This window comes from Thermobia domestica, chromosome 10, assembly GCF_964235325.1.
Source record: "Thermobia domestica chromosome 10, izTheDome1.hap1.1, whole genome shotgun sequence".
Classification (NCBI taxonomy): Eukaryota; Metazoa; Arthropoda; class Insecta; order Zygentoma; family Lepismatidae; genus Thermobia; species Thermobia domestica.
The window spans coordinates 21,480,693-21,506,793 of record NC_137463.1 but is presented as its reverse complement, the minus strand read 5'-3'; the positions used below and the strand labels follow the sequence as shown (position 1 = coordinate 21,506,793).

Sequence of the window (26,101 nt, the reverse complement as noted above, 5' to 3'; positions counted from 1 at the left end):
ATTACTAAAATCCTGGCGCCGCCTATGTTCGGATCCCACGTTGAGCTCTAGGTTCATGGCTCATATAACTCTGCTGCTGAAAGGGACGCTATACCCAACTCTAACCTGCCTATTACGTGCACTTTACAAACAGCTTATGTAGGTGATGAATAACAAGCTTATCCTCAGCGACTATGAACCACTACCGCAATGACTACTGTGTGTCAGCGTACTAATTAAGGACACAAAGTAGACAAAAAAGAAAAATTCAAAGAAGATGGTTAAAACTGCATAAAGAAGAAGATGGAACTAAATTTAGAGATTTGCTTTTGAAGAATATGTTGACAGAAATGGAAGTTATGCAAGAATGGCGAAATTATATGAAGAAGTGAAGATTATCAGAGCCTGTAGAAAGAAGGTTCTAGAAGAGACTTTAAGAAAGATTCGGGTCAGGGCCAGGTCTAGAAAATTTACCGTCCCGTACAATGAAATCATTTGCCGCCCCCTTTCTCCAGAAAGCTACAATTTTAAGTTTGCTACCCCATCATGAACAACGAAAGGGAAGGGAAACGCACTCGCATTCAGAAGGGCCTAAATACTACAAATACAATTTCCTTGTGTCCGTTGTTTAAAAATAATAATCCATTATGTTAGTAAAAGATAAAGCAAACACATATGCAGAGGAAAGATGGTAATTCTATTTATAGAATTCAATATCACGCTTCAATCTCAATATGACAGTTTGCAATTCCGGTGCAACTAACTCTTTATCTTTATTTCTTGATTTTCCTTCTACAGCTGTTAAAAATGTTTTTTTTTTTTTTTTTTAAAAAAAAACTTTTCCATCTTCAATGATAAGGAACCTGTTTATGACAAAGATTAAGATTAGTTTTCATATCAAAACTGTGATAACTAACTAAATGGCACAGATGTTCGCTACTGTTCGACAATCGAGCTCTTGTATTTGGCAACAATCAAGCAATTCATGCTGGGATTTGTTTGACAATTATCTTTAGCACTGTTCGTGTAACCTTAAACTATGCGACCTAAACATGATTTATGAATGCAGTATTCAAATAGAAGGTCATCTTAGTAAATTTAACTACCATCATCATGAATTCTGTTTTCAACAAGAAATATTTGTGTTAAATAATATACTAGTTATGACAGATTTTGCTGCCCCGTGCAAATGCATGTGTTGCATATATGGTAGAGCTGGCCCTGATTCACCTAAATAAGGAACTGGTGGTAGAGGCATGTTCGAACAATGAAAAAAAAAGCTGAAAAGAAAGAGAAGAAAATGAACAAGTATGAGTTGTACAGTACAAGTCGTATGAATAATACAAAGACAGAAACATAAATGAATCTGTAGGAAGATGTATAAACAGACAGGATAGAAAAATCTACATTTGTAACAAGACAAGAAGATACATAACTGAATTGAAGAAAACTCAGGAACAAAATGAAGAAACAGCGAAAAAGACTTAATAAATACAAAGTAAATGAAAATAATGCTTAGAAGAATCACTGAGAATAGAAATGAGAAAAAATACAGTAAAAATGGAAAGCCAAATAAAGTACTGATTCAGAGTATATCTAAATTAGAGGTTCCAAAAGCATAACAGCTATAGATGAAGTTAAAAACCAAAATCAAATCCCTTGGCGTAACAGCCCTTTATGTAGACCTGAGCCGCTTCAGCGCCATCTGTTAGCGATCGGCTGAACTACGTCTAGTCTAGCGAGGAAACATAGTGCGGTACGTCACCCTATCTCTAACAGGCGTGTCAGGAACTTTTAGATCTAGTGATCGAGGTCTTTTATTTATGTGACTTCACAATTTGTCTCACGACTGTGGGTTGATGCCGAAAATTGGGAAGCACCAACCGGGAATCGAACCCTGGACCATGTGGGGCGTGAGTCCAACTCTCTCTCTATCAGACTACCATAGATACAGTTAGTCAGCATAAAACAAGATTGGTAACTCCCGTGGAATGTTTCTAATCAGGAAGAGAATGAATATCGGAATATTATGTTTGAAATGAAGAAATCTTTCTAAAATTTAAAATTACACTTACAAAGGTGTATTGTTATTTGGAAAGTAGCCTATTAAGTTCTATATTCTAATGAACATCGCACTTGGTAACTTGTCTGAATGATCGGAAAACTCGAAACTACATTGCTTTCTTCGATTTCATTTGTACATCGTAACGGTACAGTTCACTAGGCTCTACTGACTCAGTGATGCCAACCTAAAACTTTACAAAATTCCATCTTGAGAGGCAGAAATTCCCCATTTTGCTCTTGAATTTCCCAAGTTACACTAATGACAAAAATTTTAATAAAACTTACAAAACACGAAAAATGAAGCTACTCTTTGACACTAATTTTCTTCTATATATGATTTATTTATCTGTAAGCTTCGATCTTCTACATTTAGGAATAGTCTTCTACATTTACAAAAAGAATTTTCCTTACTTCAAGGCAGAACTGAAAATGTTGAGGTTGACGAAAACATGTACATTTTGTTGTCAGAATTTAGTGTTGCCATCATATTCTACACAATATAATTATAATAGAACAACTTCATTGTCCACTGAAGAAGATCCAATCATTTCATATGAGACTTTCCAAAGTTGATGGTTTCTCTCTCTCTCTCTTTTTAAATACCAGATCACAATTTACGTTCCTTGGTGCTTTTATTTATTTATTTATTGAAGTTACCAAATAACTGTACAAAATCACTTCCGTATTAGCATGTATTTTTTTCTGTAACAAAAAAATGACAATTAAGACTGGTTTCGAGCTTATTGAAGACTCAGTATACTTATAGATCACAGAGAATTTTGTTGGCGTTGGTGAAGTATAAAAAATCCCACATATAATGTCAATCTCGAGGAAAATTCCGATTATCCCTTTTTTGACAAATTAACGTCCCACAAAGTGAGATTTTTTCCACGGGTTGGCATAACTGAATTAACCAAGCCATCTTGCAGCAAATCCTAGCAACTTATAAACATGGTTACAATTCCGAGAGGACGAGCAAAGTTCTTCCGAAAGTATGCCTGGAAGAGAAACACGGCATTTAATTGTGCAGACGGTTCTACCAAATTTTGACAGATTTCTTACATTTTCAGGTTAAGTTAGGTTAGGTTCGTTAGGACATTACTCTAGCAGACGGATCTTTAAATTTTTCTATTTGATAGAACCGTCTGTTCGAGTGAACCCATAAACACTGCGATAAAATTTTAATTTTTTACCAATGTCACTTTCCTCAAGATTTGTTACTGTCTCGTTGTAAGTTGTCATCTGGTAGACCAGACTTCTTCAGATCCTGTAGTCTCAAAGAATTTAATTTTAGTTCAAGTACATTAAAAACAAAAGAACTGTAAAAAAAAAATAACATTGCGTTACTGCTCTTTGCATTTTCTTATGCCTTCAAATCTTTCGCATTACTTACTGTTGATTTTATATAATTTATGTCTAAATTAGTAAGCGCATTTACTGTTCACACTTAGTTGAGTAATACATCTTCTCGTGTACAACAGCTTTAATGTTTTATTGTTCCTAATTTACACTTTTGGAGCATTGACTTCGCAGGAAAAACCTTCAAAAATTACTCCGTGTGCACACACATGTATATAAAGCCTTACATGCACACACCTTTCCATGCATTCAGGATTAGAGTCAGTGTGGGTAATTGACTGATGGTTTATGTCACTATCACGTAAGGGATTCATGCTCCGTGAAGAACGAAGATTTAAAAAAAAAAATGTAGTGAAGCTGATTCCCGTGAGAACAGACACCTATCTTTTACAAAATAATTTTTCTTATAAAGGAATGTTAAAACCAACCTAAGAAAAGTTAAAAACGAAACAAGATACTGTAAGTCTCAACACCCTTCTATTAATGCAAGTATTACTTTTTTAACTTCACTTAAAAAATAAAATAAAATAAAATAAACCACAAACATATTATTTTATATGAACTCTGAAATATTTTTCAGCTTTTAGTAGAAATGTTTTTTTTTTCTTGTTTGTTATGAATGGTTATTAATTCTTTTCATGGCTTATTTTTCTTCTTGACTTTTTTTTGCCAAATGTGCACGAAAGCATGATTATACAAGTTTTTAATTACAGAGTGAAGTAACGGGTTTCTCTATTTGACCGTGGTGTGAAGCTAACGCTAATCACAGTGTACAAAATACAGTCATTCTACGTTAATTTATAGTCTGTGATCCGGAGAGTTTGTCAATGTCCTTTTACGATTTTGTTCTTTGTGTTTTTTTCATTCCATTTCTGGAAATAATTATTTATTTTTATAATAATTGTTTGGGCAGTAAGTAGGTAGTTTATATAGAGATAGAAGATTATGGCAAACCAATGCATAAAGTATGCAATGAGAAATGGATCATAAAAGAATTGGTGGTTTTATGGGCCTTTCTAAATCCATACTACGTACGATACATACTATCCTTGTGATTTAAAAAAAAAAAAAAAAAAAAAAAAAAAGGACAAAGATAATTCTATCTATAATTACTGAATTGACCTCAGGATTGCCAACCATACGATAGTTTATCGTGATATAATTTCGGACTTAAGGGTGTAGACTACTAAATATTTTTCAAAAGCTACCAAATTACCTTTTGCCAGTTTTTCGTAAGTGAAAAGATATAATGAAATGTAACTAACCTCAGTAATAGATAATGTTATTCTACACCCGAAAATACGAGTCGGAAGAATTTTTAGTGTTGCCATCCATAGAAATTACCCGAATTCGTGACCAGAATTCGAATTACCCAAAAATCTAGGTTATGGCAGCGACTAGGAAAATAAACTCAACGGCAACTGATGACTTATACTGTCTGTGTTTCTTGTTAATTACTTTTTAAATAATATTTGTATTTTAATTCTACTATTTATTAAATATTATTCATTTTGTACTCTTTATTACAAAGTAAATACAAATATTATTTAAAAAGTAGTTAACAAGGAACGCAGACAGCATGATAAGTCATCAGTCGCCGTTAAGTCAATTTTCTAGTCGCTGCCATAACCTAGATTTTTGGGTAATTCAAATTTTGGTCACACTGTAATTTCTATGGATGGCAACACTGAAAATTCTTCCGATTCGTATTTTCGGGTGTAGAATAACATTATCTATTACTGAGGTAAGTTACATTTCATTATCTCTTTTCACTTACAAAAAACTGACAAAAGAAAAATTATTAGCTTTTGAAAAATATTTAGTAGTCTTCCCCCTTAATGTTATATATTAATACAATAATGCCCTTGTGATAATAGGTGAACATACGATAATTTTAGTACTCACACTTTTGTAGATGTGCATTAAATAATTGTACATGTGCAGTAAATAATTATAAAACACATACACTAAGGTTTTTGACAATCATTTGCGCTAAAATAAATCAATAATTATTTGAAAATTGGCAGATGGCAACCCTGCATCCATTCTTTAAATTCAATTACGTTTACGAAGGGCTGGAAATTTTATTGTTGTTCAGAGTAGTGTTAATACGGAATTAAAAATGGTGGTGACCAGTGGCGTATTTATGATTTTGTTTCGGGAGGGGCTTTGCTAACTTTCGGGGGGGGGGCTTTGCCTGAAAATGTGAAAATTCTGCAAGATATTTCATATACTTGACTATAGTAAGTAAGATTTCGGGGAGGGGGCTTAAGCCCGGAAGCCCCCCCTAAATACGACACTGGTGGTGAAAGTGACGCCAGTTTGGATTTTGAAACTGAAGATTACTAGATAAATTTATTATATGCTATTGCTATTATTACTTGCATTTGTATTATACTTGTTCTTACAGCAAGGGCGCCCATCAGGGGGGCAAGAGGGGGCGCTCGCCCCCCCTAGAGCAAAATTATATTTCGGAAGATCGAAAACCCAATAGAATTTTTAGAATAGTTACAGCAAAATTTGCAACTATATTTGAAATGTCTCTTAAACTTGCCCCCCTCTGGAAGCCACAAGATGGGAGGCCTTGTCCTACAGTTATCACATGCATAACGAATAATATGATATTTTTTGTAATATACCACAATTTTAAAGACGAAAATCGATACTTTTGTTTTCTGCGGTTGGCAACTCTGATTGATATCGACATTCGATTGAAACATTGTTATTCTGCCTACACAAATCGTCAGTCAATAAAATTAATTGAACTAAAACTTAAAAAAAAAAAAAAAAAAAAAATCTTTATGCAGTAATATATAGTGACTGAATCATATCAACTTGTTTTTCCGTCTGTACCCAAAGAGAAAACATCAACTCTTTTAACACTGTAATGTCGCTTTAAAAAGAATGTGTTCATTGTGTATATTATTCGTGCAACGTATTAGCTGCTGAATGTAAACTAAATATATTTAGCATAAATAAGCAACAATTCGGTAGCGCTGTAAACACATATCTTATAATTTGTTTGTGTCTATATGCGAAATTTACGCCTGCATAAATTATGTAAACTACTCGGTACTCTATGAAATAGGTGCGTGATAAGCTTATTGTATTTTAAATATGTAAATAAACGGTGTCTGTTTACGATTTGAAAATAAAATAAATGACGGTATTTCGAAACCAAACTTATTTTTTCTATTTATCGTAATGATAATAGGGAATGATTATATTAATTATTCAGTATCTATAGAAAGATTTTTAATTGGTAGTGTAAATAAGCAACAATACCACAATATATTCATATTTTTGGATCAAAAGATACAATATATTTCAATCAAAAATGTTCTTGTACACCTTATATCTGGAGAATTACATACAGTGTAGCCAAACCCAAACTATCAATTAACTCAGTATGATGTGCTTATTCTGTAGAAAATACGAAAACTCGATTTAGGGGCCATTCAAAAATTTTGTGGTCCCTAATCCAAAAAGATCCTATCCCTGTGGCCCAATTATTGGCCAAGATCGCAATCTTTTGATCAATTTTTTTTGTTTCCCGAAAATTCTTGTTCATATATACATACATACATACATAAGTTATGTTAGTAATTATTGTTATATAATCAAAATAGCTACTTATATATTTGTTTAATTATTTACAGAAAATTCAGAAGACTTTGGATGGGTTATAACTTTAGTAATAGTGGCACTCGTATCAGCTTTTGTAGGTGCAGTTCTTATGGTCACTATTCTTCATTGTCGAAAGTAAGTACAAAATGTGTACATCAAATCTGTGACGGTTTTCTAATAGTCATCTTTGCATACGTACTGAATATGGTAATTACAAGATAATGTATCCAGACGAAATTTGTACAGGTCCTGGGAGGAAAATTGACGATTTTCAAATTAAAATTGTGACTAGATTGACTATTTCATCTATGATCTTTTTTATGTCTCAATGGAACTATAATTCAGTTTTCCTTACAACAATTAATTATGAAACATATCCCCCTTACTTTAGGAAAATTACATTTTTCAGATGATTTTGTCAATATTCTTAGAGTTTGAACGGTGTGCAGCTTTCCTGAAAGTCCCTTCTTCAGGACACAGCCTTTTTCCTCAGAAAGCATTTTTTTCTCCGTAACCCACAACAGTATTGAGTTCCGGCTCGGAAAACTGTGATTCTGATGAATAATGAATTGCCGGTGAAATGCTTATGGCGCTCTGAGTAACAGTTTTTTTTTTTTTTTTTTTTTATGTCTGCACGATGAATGCTCGAGGTTCTGCTGACCAACGCTTCATGGCTACTTGAACAATTTGAGCTGGCCACAGTGACAGTCAAGCTCGACATTCACATCTGTATAGAAATAGAATTGATCTAAAAATAAATAAATAAATAAATAAATAAAAGGAAAAGCAGAGCTTTCATTTACGGCAGTTGTGAATACGGCTCTCAGACATGGAAGAAAACATCAGGAAAATATGTAAAAGTATAATTCTCAAAAGATAGATGTAGTTTGTTTTATAACAAACTATTGTAAGCAAAACATTTTGAGTTATAGTTCAGTTAGGAAATAAAATATCATAGGTGAAATAGTCTGGTTACAAGTTCAATTTAAAGAAGTCAGGTTTTTCTACCGGATCCTGTACACTATTCAACACAAGAAATTTTGTACAAGAAATATATTATATGAAAGAGGAAGTCAATATATGTGGAAGAATATTCCAGTGAAATCTCTTAATATCTTTGAACAGCCATAGTAATACGAATATCTCTTTTTCAACAACTGTAAATGTGAAATTGATGCACATATTTCACGTAACATATTCCACTTGTTACATTGATTATAATAAAAATAATGTTCTCACGCAGTATGGTTAATTGCAATGCAAGTGTAACGTAGACATTTTAGATAAATAAAATAAATAAATAAAAAATACGTCTAAAATTGGTCTATTATAAATCGTAACAATTTAAACGGATATGCTATTACGCAGCAGTACATTGTAATACCTACTAGAGATATAAATAAATATTAAATGCATAATATTTATGATATCTCTGGTAGGTATTACAATGTAATGTCCCGTAATGATGTTAAATTTGCATTATTCCAGTTTACAGAAGCATCGTTTGTAAAATGTACGGAAGAAATATCTATATCTATATCTATCTATCTATCTATCTATCTATCTATCTATCTATCTATCTATCTATCTATCTATCTATCTATCTATCTATCTATCTATTTATCTATCTATATATCTATATATATATTCAAGAGAGGAATACCTACGTAATCACAATATATGGGAATCTTGGCTCTGAATCCGTGATAATGTTTTTAAAATGCAATCGAAAGTGTAAGCTTCTAAGCACGTAATGGTCCAACTTCACGTATTTTATGGGCACAGAGAATTCAAGTTGTTGAAGTAATGAGAAACACTACTTGAAATAGAAAGACTCTAGAAGTACATTTCCTGATGAAAGAAGTGAATTCATGTATGTTTCTGTAAACTGGAATAACACAAAACTAATTAATTTAGATTTTGAAATGTAGCATATTTTTAGTACTGTCTAGGAAATGGTTATCTCCTGTTTCGCAGAATCGCATGAAAAGTTTTCGTAGGACCTCAATATTAGAAATATTTGGCGAAAGAAACAAAACACCAACATAAATCTAAATAGGTGCAGCTCGCAATAGAGCCTTGTCGTACAAGTGCAATCGTGATTTACTGCAACAAGAATAAATTGCAAACACGCAGATACATAAAAAAAAAAAAAAAAAAAAAAAAAAAAATGCATTGAACAATAATGGCATGAACCTTAATGAATTTAGTAAACAGGGGTGACTCTTAATATCACCTTGTCTTAATTGGATTATAATTTCAACTATCCAAATGAATGCAATGAGACACTGCATTAAAATACGGAATAAGAGCAACCTCACTACACCTAAACCTACACTTAACAACCCGAGTACGACTGTCTAAACATCTTCACAACCTTCTCCGCAAAGTTAAATTGCCTGGTTCCAGCAGCCGCATTTGCGGACTGTTGTTGCTTCAAAAGTAGAGTCTGTACTGTCGAGTGCATCGTCTTGTATTATATGGAAATGCATCAGGAGTATCCTCAGGAGAAACAAGTGAAAGTACATCTGCTATCCTAACCGATTTCCTCATATCATTATCAGCCTTGCAAAGTAGAGCCAACCCAATATATTGTATATTTCTCTATATAGATTGGGTAAAATGAAACAAACAAATGCGTAATTTCGCTTGCTGGAATGTTTATCTTATAGCATTTATTGCCGCTTATTCAAAGTGTTATAAATTTATGCATACGAAACTAGAAACAACAATCTTCAGCTTTTTTTCTTAATTTGCTGAAGCATACGTGTGTACAATGACTGGCTTTTGCTTTGCAATAAGCAAAAGAGTCGTGAAAACGTTCTAAATACTTTACATGCCATGTATATAACTATCAAAATAGACGTGGACAAATTTTAAATGTTCCATCCACCACTATCTTTTCTTTCATTTTACAGAAATTCACTTTCACTTTTGCTGATGTACATACCAGCCACCTCGAATTTCTCAATAATTTATGAAGTAATTTGTTTGTTACTTACAACTTATATATGTGATTACAATATTGCGAGGAATCAATTTCTCAACATATAATACAAATAAAGGGCCTAGGCATACTTCTGGTGCAGTATAGGCTTTTTACAAGGTTATGCGAAAAGTAAAATCTCTTATTCTGCGAAACAGGAACACACACATTGGATTGTTTTTCTATTCTTCGAAACATGGTAACGCGAGCATGAAAAACCAATTTGAACCCCTTTTTTTCGAAATAGAAATACATGCTAAGAAATACGTCACATCCAAAGTTACGTAATAAAAAAAAAGTTATGGGTTAACTAAAACAATTTGTGACATAGCACTTACTTATATCTTGTTCTTGTTTTCTTTCAGTGGCATCAAGAGCAACAGAAATAGAGGTAAGATTTTGTTTTACATTTATATTATTATTATTATTATTATTATTATTATTATTATTATTATTATTATTATTATTATTACAATGAACGGCACAGAAAGTCAAAACAAAAGATCAGATGTTTTAGCTCAGTAGAGCTGGCAACACTAGCCTTACGAATACCGTAATGTCGAAAATTGTTCTTTATCGATTCGGTTTTGTTTGAAAACAAGTCCCTTAATAAGAATATAGGCATTTCTTCTAGTCTTCATTCTTTAATTCATATTTGAATAATTGAAAGATAAAAGACAGAATGGTAATGGGTTACAGGAACTATTATACGAACCGACATTCATTTAAAAAAAAAAAAAAAAATCTACTCGTATTGAACTAAAAAGGTATGTATTACATTACTACTGTTGAAACGAAACTTAACAAACAAGGGAACACATATTTCTTAGCTACATCATTAAAGTCACGCTGGAAAAGAAATCAAAGGTAAAGAAAAAGACCCTAATCTAATTATGTAAGGTAGCTTGCTTACAAACCTCGTTTTTAGTCCTTGTCTACCATTCAGCGGCAGAGAGAATATTTGAGGTAATGACACGGTGAGAAAATTATGAGCCTTTTGTTGAGCGTCCCCACCCGCCTTTGTCTGACACTTAGTTCTGAATAGTCGGTACCCATTAGACAGACCCAAGCGACACACCTATCAAAATGAGGCTTAAACTTCGCGTATCTTTGTTATTTCTTCTTTATTGTGTTGTGTACTTTTTTCTTCTTTCTTCATCGTTGTCTTTTTATAAACCTACCTTTACTTTTTCTCCCTCTCTCCACTCCTATATTTTTGTGAATATGGCAAACAATACATTAAAATTCTTTCTTTTATTAACACCAAAGATTGTACAAGAAGAAAACAAGTCATTTTTAATGTCAAAACGCGTGAGTCCTCTCATTAGTGTTTCCAACTGTTTAAAACATATTTTTTAGCTTTTTTTTTTTTAAATAAAATATTTTATCGCAGCTAACAAAGAAAAATTGATGTCTAGTTACATCAATGGATATCACCAGGGCTGGCCCTAGACAATTTGCCGCCCCTTTTTCCAAAAAGAACAAATCTTAAAAGCTATGATTTGAAGTATGCTTCCCCATCATGAACAATGAAGGGGAGAGAAAGGGCATTCACACCCAGAAAAGCCTAAACACTGAAACACAATCTCGTTGTGTCTGTAGTAAACACGCCTGGAGAGGAAAGATGGTAATCCTTTCTATAGAATTCAATATCGAGCTTCAATCTCAAGATATCAGTTTGCAATTCCAGTGCAACTGGCTTTTTTTCTATCTTTATTTCTTAATTTTCCTTCTACATCTGTTAAATTTTAAAACAAACATGTTCCTACCTTTAATGATAAGAAACTTGTTTGTGACAAAGACAAAACTAGTTTTTAAATCAAAAATATGATCACTAACCAAATGGAGCAAGTGTTCGGTACTGTTCGAGAATTGAGTTCTTGTATTTGACAACAATTGAGCAATTTATGCTGGGATTTGCTTGACCATTTGCTTTAGTACTGTCCATGTGACCTTAAACTAATGCGACCTAAACATGATTTACGAATTTAGCATTCAAGTAGAAGGTCAGCTTAGTAAATGTAATTACCTCTATCATGAACTCTGTTTCCAATAAGAAATGACAGATTTTGACGCCCCGTGCAGATGCATGTGTTGCATATATAGTATAGAGTCGGCCCTTGACATGACCTCCATTTGTTTAATACAATCATTCTCCTCATATTCTTGCATAATAAATCTGTCAATGAGCTTGACATAAAATTTAGATGTTTGTGTTTTAAGTCAACATTTATTTCAAATTAGCACCAAATATTCCTTTCTGTACCTCATTATTTCCCGATGCCAGTCTGAATGGAAATCGACATATAGACCTTATAGTTCCACCATACTGACTTCATCTGGACAGATGCTCGCCGTCACTGCTAGTTTTAAATTCCCCACATTCCTTAAAAAGAAAGATAAAAAACTTTGCATACTGTCATGATCCATTGTAGCTGCAAGACCTCAAGTGGTCTAGTAAACGTAAGGAAATAACCATATTTTCCGTCTGCAAAGGCACTTTTGGTGCACAATATGTAACAACAACACATAACGATCTATAAACAGTGAATTCGAATGCGAACGTAGCCCTAATTGCTGATCTATTGGCTAGCGTGTGTTTCTTTGGTACATAATGTCCTGAGTTTGATTCCCATTGGGAGGGCATCGAATCTATTATCGTAGTTCCCACTTTAAACTACAGGTCTTGTCCCATGTAGTCTGACTGCGGATAAAGGACGTAGATACAAATCAGTCGAATGCAATCTTATACCTTATTGGAGATTTTTTTGTCAAACCTAGAAATATTTTTAAATAATTTACGTACTTCCTTATTTCACAATAGGGGTCTATGGAGTGAAATTCTTATTTTCTTCATAAGTCAGTTTTGAAAATACATATTACAGCCAGGACACAAATGGGGCAAATGTTTCTTTCTTCCTTTTCTTCTTTTTAGATATTTATTAAGTTTGAAGTTTTATCCAATGTTACGCTCCCATTCTGGTAAATATATAAGATTATTCACAAATCAAGTATTCTAAGTCAATGTATTCAAAAAATGCATTTAAATCGAAATTTTTCTTCACGTGTAAAATAATATGGATGCAACAGTAGAGCAGTCGAAATTGTTTGGGTTCCCATGATTGATGATTATAGATGATAACAAAATTAAACAACTGTTATTCATGAAAGTTCTGTGATGTTATAGTCTCATAGTAATTTGTTGTGAATCAGGACCAGTGGCGTACGCAGTGAGAGTTGCGGGCGGTTAAATTCCCGTTCAACAAGATATGAATAAAATGTATACATTTACCATACTAAGGTAAAATAAGTATGCAAACACCCTGAAAAGATATAAACTTGGGAGCTTGAACTCATCCTTGGTGAAATTCTGTGTACGCCGCTGGTCAGGATCCTGTTCTGTTTCCCTATATCAATGAGATTTAGCTACTAAAATTATAAACATTTAATAATCACTATTCCTTATGTTCTGAAGAATGTGTAGTAACAAACATAGAAAGTTTTATCAATTCTATGTTTATTTTATGATGGGGCGAGAATTTTTTTATTTGTCACCCTGAATCGACAAATTCTTCCTAGATGACCAGATTTATATACTAAAAAAATACTTTAAAAAAGGATTACAGAGATCTTTATACAAACTATAGAATGCAAGGTATAATTCAGTGAGTTATTTATATATATATACACAATTTTCTCCAGTTACCTCCCTTCAAAACTTCTGGTGCTGCTCATGTTTCAGTAGGTCAACGTTGTTAAAAGCTCTCACACTTAAGAAGAACCAAACAAATTGCTTTATTATTATGTAGTAATTTCAAATTTTGGAGATACCGGAATTTGAAAGTTGAATCTCAAGTTCACCTGAGCACAAAGAGATTAATACTACGCACGTGCACCCCATATTATATATACAGGGTGTCTCAACTAACTTTGCGACCTGAAATATTTCTTAAATGACCAAAAAAAGTAAAAATCTAGTTACTCAAGAATGTACCTATGTCAGGGGCATATAAAATTATGTGAACAGCAAGTACCCCAGGGGTCCCGTCATAAGGTCCCGGGAGCTAACTTGAAATTTTAAATGGAAACCTCCTTATTTTTATTGCAGATTCGGATTCTGCGACCAAAAATACGCAAATTTTACTCGAAGCACTTTTTCGTTTCAACTATTTTTCGAAGTATTTTTCCCTCTATTTTCCAAATCATCGATCAGTTGTATTCTTACTCCGCACTTTCCTACCATAGCAGTACGCAGAAGACAATTTTTCTTCGCAAGATGTGTCTAATCCAATTGGCCTTCATACGAAGGATACTGGCTAAAAGAGCGTTCTGTTCTTTCCTATCCGTTTTAAAATACCTTCGGTTATTACTCTCTCTGTCCATTTTATCTTCTCCATCTTCCTCCAACACCACGTTTCGTAGCTCTCTACGTTCTCTAGCTTTCGTAGTGTTCAAGTCTCTGTGCATATAAAACCGAAAATTACGATGATGGATATAGGCTGACAAACAATACAGATATTACAGTCAGTCCTTCAGAGTTGGCAACCCTATGTTGAATTGCTTGTTTGTTTTGTGATTCTCTCTTGGGACCTAAAACTTTCCGTCTCTTTTATATATTTTATTTCAGAAGGAAAAATAATAAAAATCCAAGGCCATACAAGCTTAAGTATCTTTCACTTGTATTTTTCTTCTTCAGTTAAACAAATGGCTACAGCCATTGTGACGAGTGCAGTAGCTGTTATTTTTACAATGAACGTGGAAACATACATGTCTCTAGTGATAAGAACTGTCTGTTCGCTTTCAGCTCTTACAAATTCTTCTCTCAGTTGGGAAATGAATAATAGGGATGTTTTTTTATTATTATTTATTTTATTTTATTTTGGGTGATGAAATACATACTACCATTACAAGCCCATTTCAGTTTTTTTTTTCTTTTTCTTTCTAACTCATTGTGATCTTGCCACTTTTATAGTCTGTGATGAAACAGCCTTTTCATTTTCCAAGGAATGTCTTTTAGAGCCTCAACTTCAGAGAGCGGGTCAATCAACTTCTCCTTCCATCTTCTTTCATCCATTAAAAGCCAATTCATAGCAGGTTAGAATAGTGCAAAAAGTTTTTCTTTTTCATCTTTTTTAAAAACCTTTTATATAATATATTGCCTTTGGGTTTGTTTCTTTTTCTACTTTATTTTACGAGTAAATATATCTGTACATTTCAGACAATTTGTGCAATATGGCAGCTGTAAAGAAACTGCTAGCAAGGAAAAAGAAAAAAATAACACACACATAGAGAGACGTTTTGTTTTTTAAGTAAACAAACAGAAATACTATTTAATGTTTCACTTAACAATTTGCGGCAAGCGATTTCCCGATTACGTCAAAATTCGTACGATGATGATGATTTTAAAACTAAGTTGTGCTCTCAAATAGAGTCGATTATTAAGAACCTGACCCACTAAAAATAATACAAAATTTGTCATTTTTCTTTTGCTTGTTTTTCATAAGTGAAAGGAGATAATGAAACGCAACTTACCACAATCATAGATAATGTTATTCGACAACAGAAAATATGAACCTGAAAAAGTTTCAGTTGCCGTCCATAGAAATTACAGTGTTGCCAGAATAACATTTTCTCCAAAATCTAAGTTAAGACAGTGATCAGAGGAACGAACTCAACTGCATTTGATTACATATCATATCTTGGTATCCTGTGAACTACTTTTTAAATAGCACTATTATTTAATTTTAATAACTGTATGTTAAAACTATTTTGTTTATTACAAACGAAATACAATTGTTGTTTAAAAATTAGTTCACAGGATATCAATACATGATACGTAACCAAATTCAGTTCAGTTCGTTCTTCTAGTCGCTGCCTTAACTTAGCTTTTGGGAAGTTGCTAGTTTGGTAACACTGTAATTTATATGGATGGCAACATTGAAAATTCTTCAGGTTCGTATTTTCTGTTGTAGAAAATTATTATCTATGACTGTGGTAAGTTGCATTTCATTATCTTCTTTCATTTATGAAAAACAAGCAAAAGAAAAAAAAGTAAATTTTGTATTATTTTTAGTAAGTCAGGCTCGTAAGGGGTGTGAATAGGTCCCTAAGTGACACATATCGGTATTGTTGTGTTAGACTTCTTTCAGTAAGATGAAAAATTCTGTGAAGGAAATAGTAATAGGGATGAAACTTGATTTACTATGTAAATAAAATTTTAGTAGCGACATTTTTAATCTTTGATTCCAACAAAATACACGTTCTTAATCGCTTTCTTTGAAGTTTACACTCAGTCAGGGATTAAATTGAAACGTAGAGAAATATTAATATTTTTACATAAATATACGAGAAGAAGTCGAAAAGTTCCCAAAATGTAGTTTAGCAATTTGTGATGCAATTACAGTACAGTCCCGAGGCTGCCTATTTATGAATATGACAAGTGTGACCAGATCATAACAGTCAGTTTACGAGTGCTGTAGCTAAAACGGAGTAGTGTGTGGTGATCAGATGGTGCAATGTCGCAGTTCGAGCAATGCACAATCAAGTTCATGTACAAATTGGGGAAATCTGCTTCAGGTTCCTGCTGTGACAGCGTTTAAAATCAGTTAACGGGGAAAATAGCACCGGTATCTGTTTCGTCACTGTAGAAACAACATCGAAACCAACGCGAAGACGAACTTGGGAAGATACCGAAAGAGAACTTTTCTCGGTGTTTTCAGCAATGATAGGAGCAGTGGAAGAACTGTGTGTTCCGAAGGTACCTTAGGCAACACAGGTACTGTACAGGATTCATTGATTGCATTACAAATGACAAAACTAAAACAACATTCCGTAACTTATTTATGCCCCTCGGAAATAGAATAAAAATAAGTTTTCTTAAAAGCATATTTGATTTCTTTAGTATTTCAATTTTACCTTTGTTCATATATTATTATTATTATTATTAATATTATTATTATTATTATTATTATTATTATTATTAAAGCTAATGTTCGTAATTTTGTTGAAAACGAGAGCCAAAATTACTAATTGTGGTTAAAATTTATCTCTTGGAACAAAATTAAGACCTGTTCTATTTTTTTTTAAAAATGTAGCTCAGTTCATGCTTATAATAATTTTGTGCTTGGTTGATAAACTAATTCTAAATATATTTCTCGATTTCCCCTAGGTTTGCGTTCACTTTGTCTTCACAACGAAGAGGACCAACACGAGAGCAGTCCAGAAGGTGTCACAAACAAGGACCTGGGTGCAACAGCTGATTTAAGAAATCGAAGTCGTGTGTGGGCTTGGCTGAAACGCCCTGCACCTCCAAACCAACTCGGCACTCATACCCCAACGCCATCTGCTGAAAACCATTACACGGTAGAAGAGACTTACACAAGTGTTGGGAACGGGGAGGAAGCGCTGTATGCAGAATTGGACAGAAGGGACGACCCTGCGTATCAGAACACGGCTTATCACGGATCGGACGCCGATCCAGATCCCGACGCCTCCTCCCCGAGTAGTGCGTATTATTCCGATTTATCCACGGAACGCTGTGAAGTGACCCGTGCGTTAGGGTTTGAAAGTGATAGGACATACGAAAGTGTTGACCATTGGGAGTCAAATAATATAGACTTCGAACAAAGCGATGCTATTCCAGCGATTGTTATGAGAAAACATCAACAACCACTCCACCACCTCGGTGCCATACGGAAACCTCCTGCGATCACAGTGCCCTCAGATTATGTGTAATATATATATATATATTTTTGTGTGTGTTTAGTTGTGTTCAGTAACAAAAAATAATACAACAAAAGTGGAAACCAATAACATTCTAAGCAGTGAATGCTAGTTATTATCACATATTAAAGTTTTTCTTGATTGGTTAAGAAACATGACGTTTCTGAAGACGATCTTATCCATCTTCAGGTCAGCAGTTTCCAAGACTTTGGAAGTAAATACGATGAATATTCAACACAAATGAAGTTACGCGTCCTGTTATTGTTTATGTAAGTTAACTTAGGATTTGTTTTTCAAATAATCTTGAGATTGTTTTCGTAACTTGAAGATGGTTTTTGCCATATTCCAAACGCTGGTGTTCAATTATTCGGCAGCCCGAGTGTTCTTTTTTATTTTTTCAATGTCACAGTCCCACAAAAACAAATCAAATAGTTTTACTTTTGAGTAAATAGAGGCCAACTGAACTAAACTACGTAGCTTCTCCACTTTGGTAAAGAACATATACGAATGTTTGTGTGCAAATACGCTGATTGCTATGAAAAAATCATAGGAATATTTCTGTGCGAATACGTTGATCGCTATGGAAAAAATCATACGAATATTTGTGTGCGAATATGCTGATTGCTATGGAAAAATCGAAGACTTAGTGATCATCACCTTGTGTGATTTTGTCATCCGTCCAATAATGTGCTTACGGCGCGCTTGTGTGTTATTCCTTCAGATAAATGTAAACTTTGTTGACGCTTTACAGAAGCTTTTTTTTAAAAAAAAAAAATCCCGGTGAAAGAGATTTATGTTGTTGATCATTCGTTTTAAATACTTGTACAGTCTTGTAAAAATGAACCAGTCTCTCCCTCTCTCTGAAATGAAACGCAACAAATGTAAATAAATCTTTTCCTGTTATGATTTCCTACGTGCAGTCCTATGTGGTCTTCCAAAAGGGAAGTCACTGGAAAGTTTTTATTTTTTTTTATTTTTTTAAAACAAGAACATGCAATCATGTTGTTAAATTGTTTAAGCAGAATTTGATTATTTTTTGCAAATGTTAAGAGTAATGTATTTGTCTACACTAAAGGTGGGGAACCTGCAGTCTTCAGTCATAAAGTGCGTCCTTCAGGACCTATTGTGAAAAAAATTCTGGTTTATATATAAGAAAAATGATACATTTTGTTACTTTATATTTTTAATATATTATATTGTATACAGGGTGGACCAAAAGTAGGTATACAGTCCCATACTGATCTGTATATGGCATTTTATATATTTTCTTATTGTTATCCATAAAGATATTGATTTAATCTCTTATATTTTTGTTCTTAATTTCTTTTCACTTATACTTTAAGCTCAAAACAGACGGAAGAAAGGAAAACTCATTATTTTAATAAACTAAAATGTCATACTTGATCAATGCAGGGCTGTATATCTGCTTTTCGGCCACCCTGTACATTTTCATGGAAATTATAGATGTAACTTTGTAACATATAACTGTAAAATAGCTATCTACAAAAATTAGATGAATTGAAAACTATCATTTTCGACTTTCTGTGGAAATGGCATTTAAAACAAAAAAGGTTCCGCACTCTTGGTATAGATTGTATCCAAAAATCAATCAGTCTTGTTTAGATATTTAAAAGTTAGATAAAGAAAGGCACTGTGATGAGCTTCAATGGTATAAATGTACCAATAACCTTTGAAAGAATTGTGAACTGCTGAATGGATCAGATGTCATATTCTATTTTCAGAATATTAGGCTAGAACTGTTAAAAAAATACAGGAGCATTGAAATTTTTCCTCTAATTACCAAATTTACTGAATGGTAACATTTATTTATTAGGAGGTTAAAGCAATGTGCTTTGCTTTAAATGTAGACAACTTCTGAAAAATTTTCAACGATCCAGTTAGAATATGGAACAATGTATGTGTAAATCTTTTTCCTTAAACGTGAAGAATTCTGTGGTAAAATATAAATATGTGTGTCACTTGACTGCTTCATAGAGTAATCACCAAAGTATATGTAGACACTCTTTATTTTCCTAAAGCAGATAAAATAATAACAGTAATGAAGATCGAGAAATTGTACACATGATATAGAAAGACAACATATGCTCACTGTAGAGGAAGAATCAAATAAAAACCTCAAGTATTTATTTTTTTCCACTATTTTACTGCAGGGAAATTTTTTGCTCCCCTTCGATTTGTGCGTGTATTATTTTTCTACATAGCCCCCTCTCAGTTCAATACATTTACGCCATCGGATAAGAAGTGCTTTGATACCGCGTAAGAAAAAAATGTTGACGCTGTAGCCACGTGCACCGCCGATTGGACATCATCAGACCCGAACTTCTACCCTCCAAGGTGCTCCTTTATTGGACTAAAGATGTGGAAATCTGATGATGCCAAATCTGGCGAGTATGGAAAATGTGGGACGCATTTGAAACGTTGGTCGTCGATGGTTTGCATGATTGCACGAGTAGAATAAAGACGGGCGTTATCATGTTGAAGCAAAACATCTCCACGCAGCAATCCCCTTCGCTTTGTGCGTGTTGCTGGTTTCAAATGGTTCTTGAAAAGGTCAGTGTAAGTGGCACTAGTCGCTGTCGTACGTAGGGGCAAGTAGTGTTCCAGAACAGACAATTCTTATCCCAGAATAAAGTAAGCATGATTTTCCCTGCAGAGGGCTGGCTGCAAAACTTCTTTGGTTTCGGTGAAGACGAATGTCGCCATTTGTTGCTTGCACGTTTCGTCTCCGGTTGAAAATCGTGCACCCAACTTTCATCCTCTGTGACAATGTGAGCTAGAAAATAGTCACCATCCTCTTCATAATGCCTCAGCAGCTTTTGACATATGTCAACTCGAGGACCTTTCAGTTCCTGCATTAGCTGTCGAAGAACCCATCTGGTACCCAACTATCGAAGAACCCGCACTTTTCTGTAGCGGAGTTCGTCATACACTATGTGTTCTGCTGAACCGAAACTCACATTTAGCAAGGAAGCCATTTCAGCCAGGGTGACAAGCTGGGTTTCCTGAATAAGTCGACCCGTGCAATTGCGTAGTGGTGTCGCCACATTGAATCAGCTGCTACTCAGCTCCAACTCCATCTACCGGCACTGCTTCGTACTACCGGCTCGGAAAGATGCGAAGGACTCTGTCTGCAAATTTCAAACGCCTAGAAAACAAAACAGATTTTTAATGACACTTTTGCGGTTTTCATTCGATTCTCGCTCGTAATGTCTGAATTACTTTACTTTACCTAGAAAATGATAACATGGCTTTACCTACCCTGTTTATTACAGAAAGTATTTACTTCAATTTCAAATGTACTGACTTCATTATTTAATCATTTCATTTAGAAGATACTAAAAATATCCATTAAACTCTACCGCATATTTAAATATTTCTTGAACTATTACAAAACTAAATATTTTTTTTAATTTTTATATAAAATTTAAATAAATAAATATAAGTATTTTTTAAACTTAACAAATCCAAATCACTAAAGGAATAATTAACCCTTCTGACCAGAGTATATACACTTATTTATTAAAACTAAAATACAGTGTAACGGTTTCGACAACTTAATGTTATCTTCATCAGACACAGAGTTAGTATCTGACGAGGATAACATAAACTTGTCGAAAACGTCCCACTGTACTTTAGTTTTAATAAATAAGTGTATATACTCTGGTCAGAAGGGTTAATTATTCCTTTAGTGAGTTTCAGAGTCGTGATGGATAGAATTGCATCCAAATCACCTTACTTTTTTGGTTTTCAGAAAATATTAAAATTTGAAAACAACTTAACAAATCTTACAATTTTATAATGTATTACAACTTACATTATTTAATATCTGCAATATTTTGAAAAAGTGAAAATACACATATTTTACAAACTCCCTTACGAAAATATTTCAAAGAAATATGTACTTTTTTGTTTGACATAACTGTATAAGAATGTATTCATAATATAACTATTTTCGTCTTTTTACAGTGTAACAGAAAATATCCTTATATTAAATGATTATGACAAGGATGTATAAAAGTATAATTTTTAAGATAGCTTTCATTATACAAAGACATATTGATTTATTAACCAATGACAGTATGAAAACAAATGTTTACTAAGCATGAAACTACAGTAACGTATCACAAAGTAATACTTGAGTTTACGTATAAATGTACGAAATGATTCCATCAAATAAAGAAAACAAAAGACTCGTCTTGATGGTTTTAAGTGGAGCTATAACACAATGGAATACTCAATCTTTTATGCCCGACTGTCAGTGTTAGTGCTAGATTTTTTTTTCTGAACTTTTTGCACCTGTAAAAAATGAAATTGCTTATATGCAATTTTTATGCATTTAGCCTAGTAATACTGAACATTCAAAATGATCATTAACCATACTCAAGATAAAGCCGTGACCTTCCCCTCCGCTCTCAAAATTTGAGGGATCTATCTTTTAAAAAGAATGAGAAAGAGGCTTGAAAAAACTTGAAACATAATTTTATGCTATGTAAAAAATGACAATATCGCCCCTGTTTCTCTTCGTGTACGGTTATATTTAGATGCCAACAGCTTAGGTTCTTGAGGTTATAAATGCTATTGATGCTATTGCTTTATTCTATTGATTTAGCTGATCGTTTTTATTTTATTTATTTATGTAATTATTTCCTAGAAAAGCAATTTCAAATTAAAATTTTGTTGAGTTAAATGATTACATATTTCTTTGATTTGTTACAAATGAATTGATTTACATACAAAATAATATACAGAGTCTTATAAAAATGTGTCACAATATTTTGAGAACAGATTCGTCACATCAAAATAAGAAGAAGAAAAAAAAAGTTCATAAAACCTGTGCTCACTAGTTTCGAAGTTATAGGGTGCCGAAAACGTGAAACAAGTGAAATTTAAAAGTTCATATCTCCTTTACAATGGAACCTATCGTAGTCGAGTCAAGACATCACTGAGAAACTGGTATGTGAATTATCCGAATATCTATATTTAAGAATGCTCCAGTACTTTCACACCAATTCTTAGAAGGTTAGGTGGAGAGAGGACTAGCTCAGGAGAGTAATGCTCCCGGAAGTAGGAACGGAAAACACAGTTCTGATTGGTTGGCGTTATCTATGTCTTGCCACGTTGCATTCAAATAGCAGAATTCAGACGGTTGTTGCTATCGGTCCTCGTGGCCGAGTTCGCTAGTGCTATATGCTAGTAACAAGAATCTCTTTTGGCGTGAGTTCAAACCCGGCCCGAGGAAAGTTTTTTAAACTTTTTTTTTTTTTTTTTTTTACATTTTTATAACACTTTTTAAATTAAAATAATACGAAAATAATACTCAAAAATGTGATTTACTTACTTTTGTGCAGATAAGTAGTAGGAACGGGTTAGAAGCCCCGCAGGGCTCGTTTTGTTGCCCTTGTACTCTATGATATAAGGCTCGTTTTGTTCCCCTTGTACTAAATGATATAGATTTTGTGACGAACTTAACAACTGACTAGGATAGCGCGTAAAACAGCTGGCTAGAGTAGCGCGCGAAAAAACGTACTTCCGGGAGTATTACTCTCCCGAGCGGGTCGTGTGGAGAGTGATCTAGTACTCAAAAACTGCCTCTCTAAAAATGATTGTCCAAGTACCGGAGGTTCTGAAAGATGGATATTTGGATAGTTCACATACTATTTCCTCAGTGGTGTCTTGATCCGACTATGATCGGTCCTATAGTAGTGAAACTTATGGACCTTTGAAGTTCAATATTTCACGTTTTTGGCACTCTATGAACTACGAAACGATTCACTTCCGACCACAGGTCCTTATTAACTTTTTTTTCCCTTATTTTGATGTGAGAAATTTATTCCCAAAATATTGAGACAATTTCTCGTTAACACTCTACATAAGAAACAGACATTAAAATAACCGACTAAGAGTCACAACATACAACACATCCGACGCCATCTAAGACTGTTTCCTCGTTGACTAATATAGAAGAGCAATGTTTTTATGTTGAAATGAATAGGTAGCAGAGGGTGACAAAAGCTTCTGATTTTACTGATTTTTTTGTAAGAACCTTATCATGTTCATTGTTTGTAAAGATGAATTTATGTCATATGTATAAATTTATGGCACACTATTTTAAATCATGTGATCTTATATTTACATGTCGAAGGATTTTGTTTTTAGAAAGAATTCTATACAGTAAGCTTTTTTTTTTTTTTAATTTAACCCGTAAGTACTCGCACCCTTTTTTTGACACCAGTACTCGCGCGAGGGTCCAGTAGACCTCCAAATTTATATTAGTTTTTTTACAATAAAAAATATATTTTTTAAAAATAATTAGGACAATGTAGCATAACTCTAGACATGCTTTTAAAAATATTTGCTGCAATTAGATTTTTTGTACTCGTTTTGAGACTTTTTTTAAAAATATTTTTTCATCAGGGCTTCTGGCTAGCAACACAAAAGTTACCTGTTGGGGGGGGGGGAGTCTGTGAACATCCCGTGCGAGTAATTAAGGGTTAAGAAAAATTCCAGTTAAAAAACACACAAACAGAAATAAATTAACTACATTTTGAAAATAAAACTACTTGCAGATTTAGTTTTGGCGCACCACTCGAAATAATATTGTTAAAGACAAGGATGTTATAAAATAGAGGATCTGCCCATATGTATCTTCGTCCTATTATGAAGCCAAAAAAACAACTGAGCATCTGTCAGAGCACCGAGTCTGATTGGCTTCTCTCGTTTCCGCCATGAATGTTGGTTCAAAACATTGGGTCTTATTGGGTGAAGCAGGCAGAGTGGCAATGGCGAAACTGTGACGTATGACTTCACGATTTTGTTGTAGAGGCAGACCAGACCCTCTATTTTATAACATGCTTGATTGAAGAATTATAATTCTTTCACTAATTTCCTTCTTATTATACCCGAAAAGATTTGCAGTAGGAGACGTGAAAATCTTACTTTGCATAGATAAAGTTCAAGGGGGTCACCACAAGTATTTGTTGAAAAATTGTAACTGTTTTACGATTTGCGAATATATACAGCTTCCGAATGTATGGCGTAACTACTACAGTGCGAAAAACACAAAAACCTACCTGTTCGGTGTGGTAGGTGGCAGCTAAAAAGAAAGTATGCTATCTAACTAAGTCAGGGTAGGGCAAAGCTGGTGTGACCGCGTGGTAGCTCGTCCGAAGGAAGCAAGAGCCTCACCGATAGTGAGTATACGTATAAATGAGAATAGTGAAAAGAACTGGGTATTGGGAATGATAATTTCAATAGCACTCATATTAGTAACGCTCCACTTGTTTATATAAAATACAGTTTCTATACACTAAACCTAAATTAGGGCTGTATTACTTGGTATTTTATTGTTCCCTGCAGAAAATTGTTCCTTATGTCTTTTCATGCAAAGTATTGAATTTTACCTGTAAATTTTCCAAAATGTGGTGCGCCAAAACTACACTAGCACCAAAAACTACATAAATGAATAGATTATATTTTACAAATAACGTTCGTCAGCATCGTTGATACAATGATCGGTTGATACAATTCATTTCATTCTAGGAAGTTAAGGCTACATTATTTAGAAATTTTAGATCTTTTATTTATGTATATCTTTTAAGTGAAAAATCTTCCTGAAATGAAAGGATTTTTGTACTTTACAAACTTCTTACCAAAAAAACAAAATCCTTTGATATGTAAATCTTGTAGTATCATCCATAAGTCGAGCCTCAAGTACTTAACTGTGAAAAATAAATCTAAAAGACTAAAAGCCCAGAGAAGTGCACGGATTCTAAGACAAGAGAAAATGAAACACTATTCCTCGGGTCAATTATATAGAAGACCTATTGTATAAACGTGCTTTGTTATATTTATCTTTAAAATGTGTGCGGGGCTTTGTACCATGACGAAATTTAAACTAGTCAAGTGTCTTTTGTTCTTAATAAATAAATAAGTAAAAATGATGATACCACTGTACTCATGACTATAAACAAATTGAATGTGTATGTGTTGTACTAAAGGTTCATCATTTCTTGTTATAATGTAAATATTGTAATTGCAGTTAAATATATCAATAAAGTTATTTCATATAAAATAAAATTTTTGTGTATTTCTTGTCTTCAATGAAGAATTTGTGTATGCAAATATCCCGAAGTCATCTTGACTTTCTTAATCGATGACAAAAAATTACAAGATTGTTCAACTCCGCTATTTGCTTGCACTAACACCTCTTTCATATCTTACATATAAGTTGGAAATAGAGCCGTTGAGAAGTGTGTTTTGTAAAACAGGTTTCTTAAAATTGTGTATCTAATTTGTATTTTATATTTCTCATTTTGTATGTATCTTTCTTCTTGTATGTAAGCT

At 33.5% G+C, this 26,101-nt stretch overlaps 1 protein-coding gene across 1 annotated transcript in view; it reads left to right on the top strand.

Moving 5' to 3' along the window:
- The window catches only part of LOC145662359 (uncharacterized), a 130,538-nt gene extending 104,704 nt beyond the window's left edge, over positions 1-25,834 (top strand). The window contains exons 3-5 of the mRNA XM_081727869.1: positions 7,062-7,164; positions 10,381-10,406; positions 17,184-25,834. Of these exons, the coding sequence (XP_081583995.1) occupies positions 7,062-7,164; positions 10,381-10,406; positions 17,184-17,749 (695 nt within the window). The 3' untranslated portion in view covers positions 17,750-25,834. The remainder of the gene's footprint in view (positions 1-7,061; positions 7,165-10,380; positions 10,407-17,183) is intronic.
- The last annotated feature ends 267 nt before the right edge of the window (positions 25,835-26,101 follow it).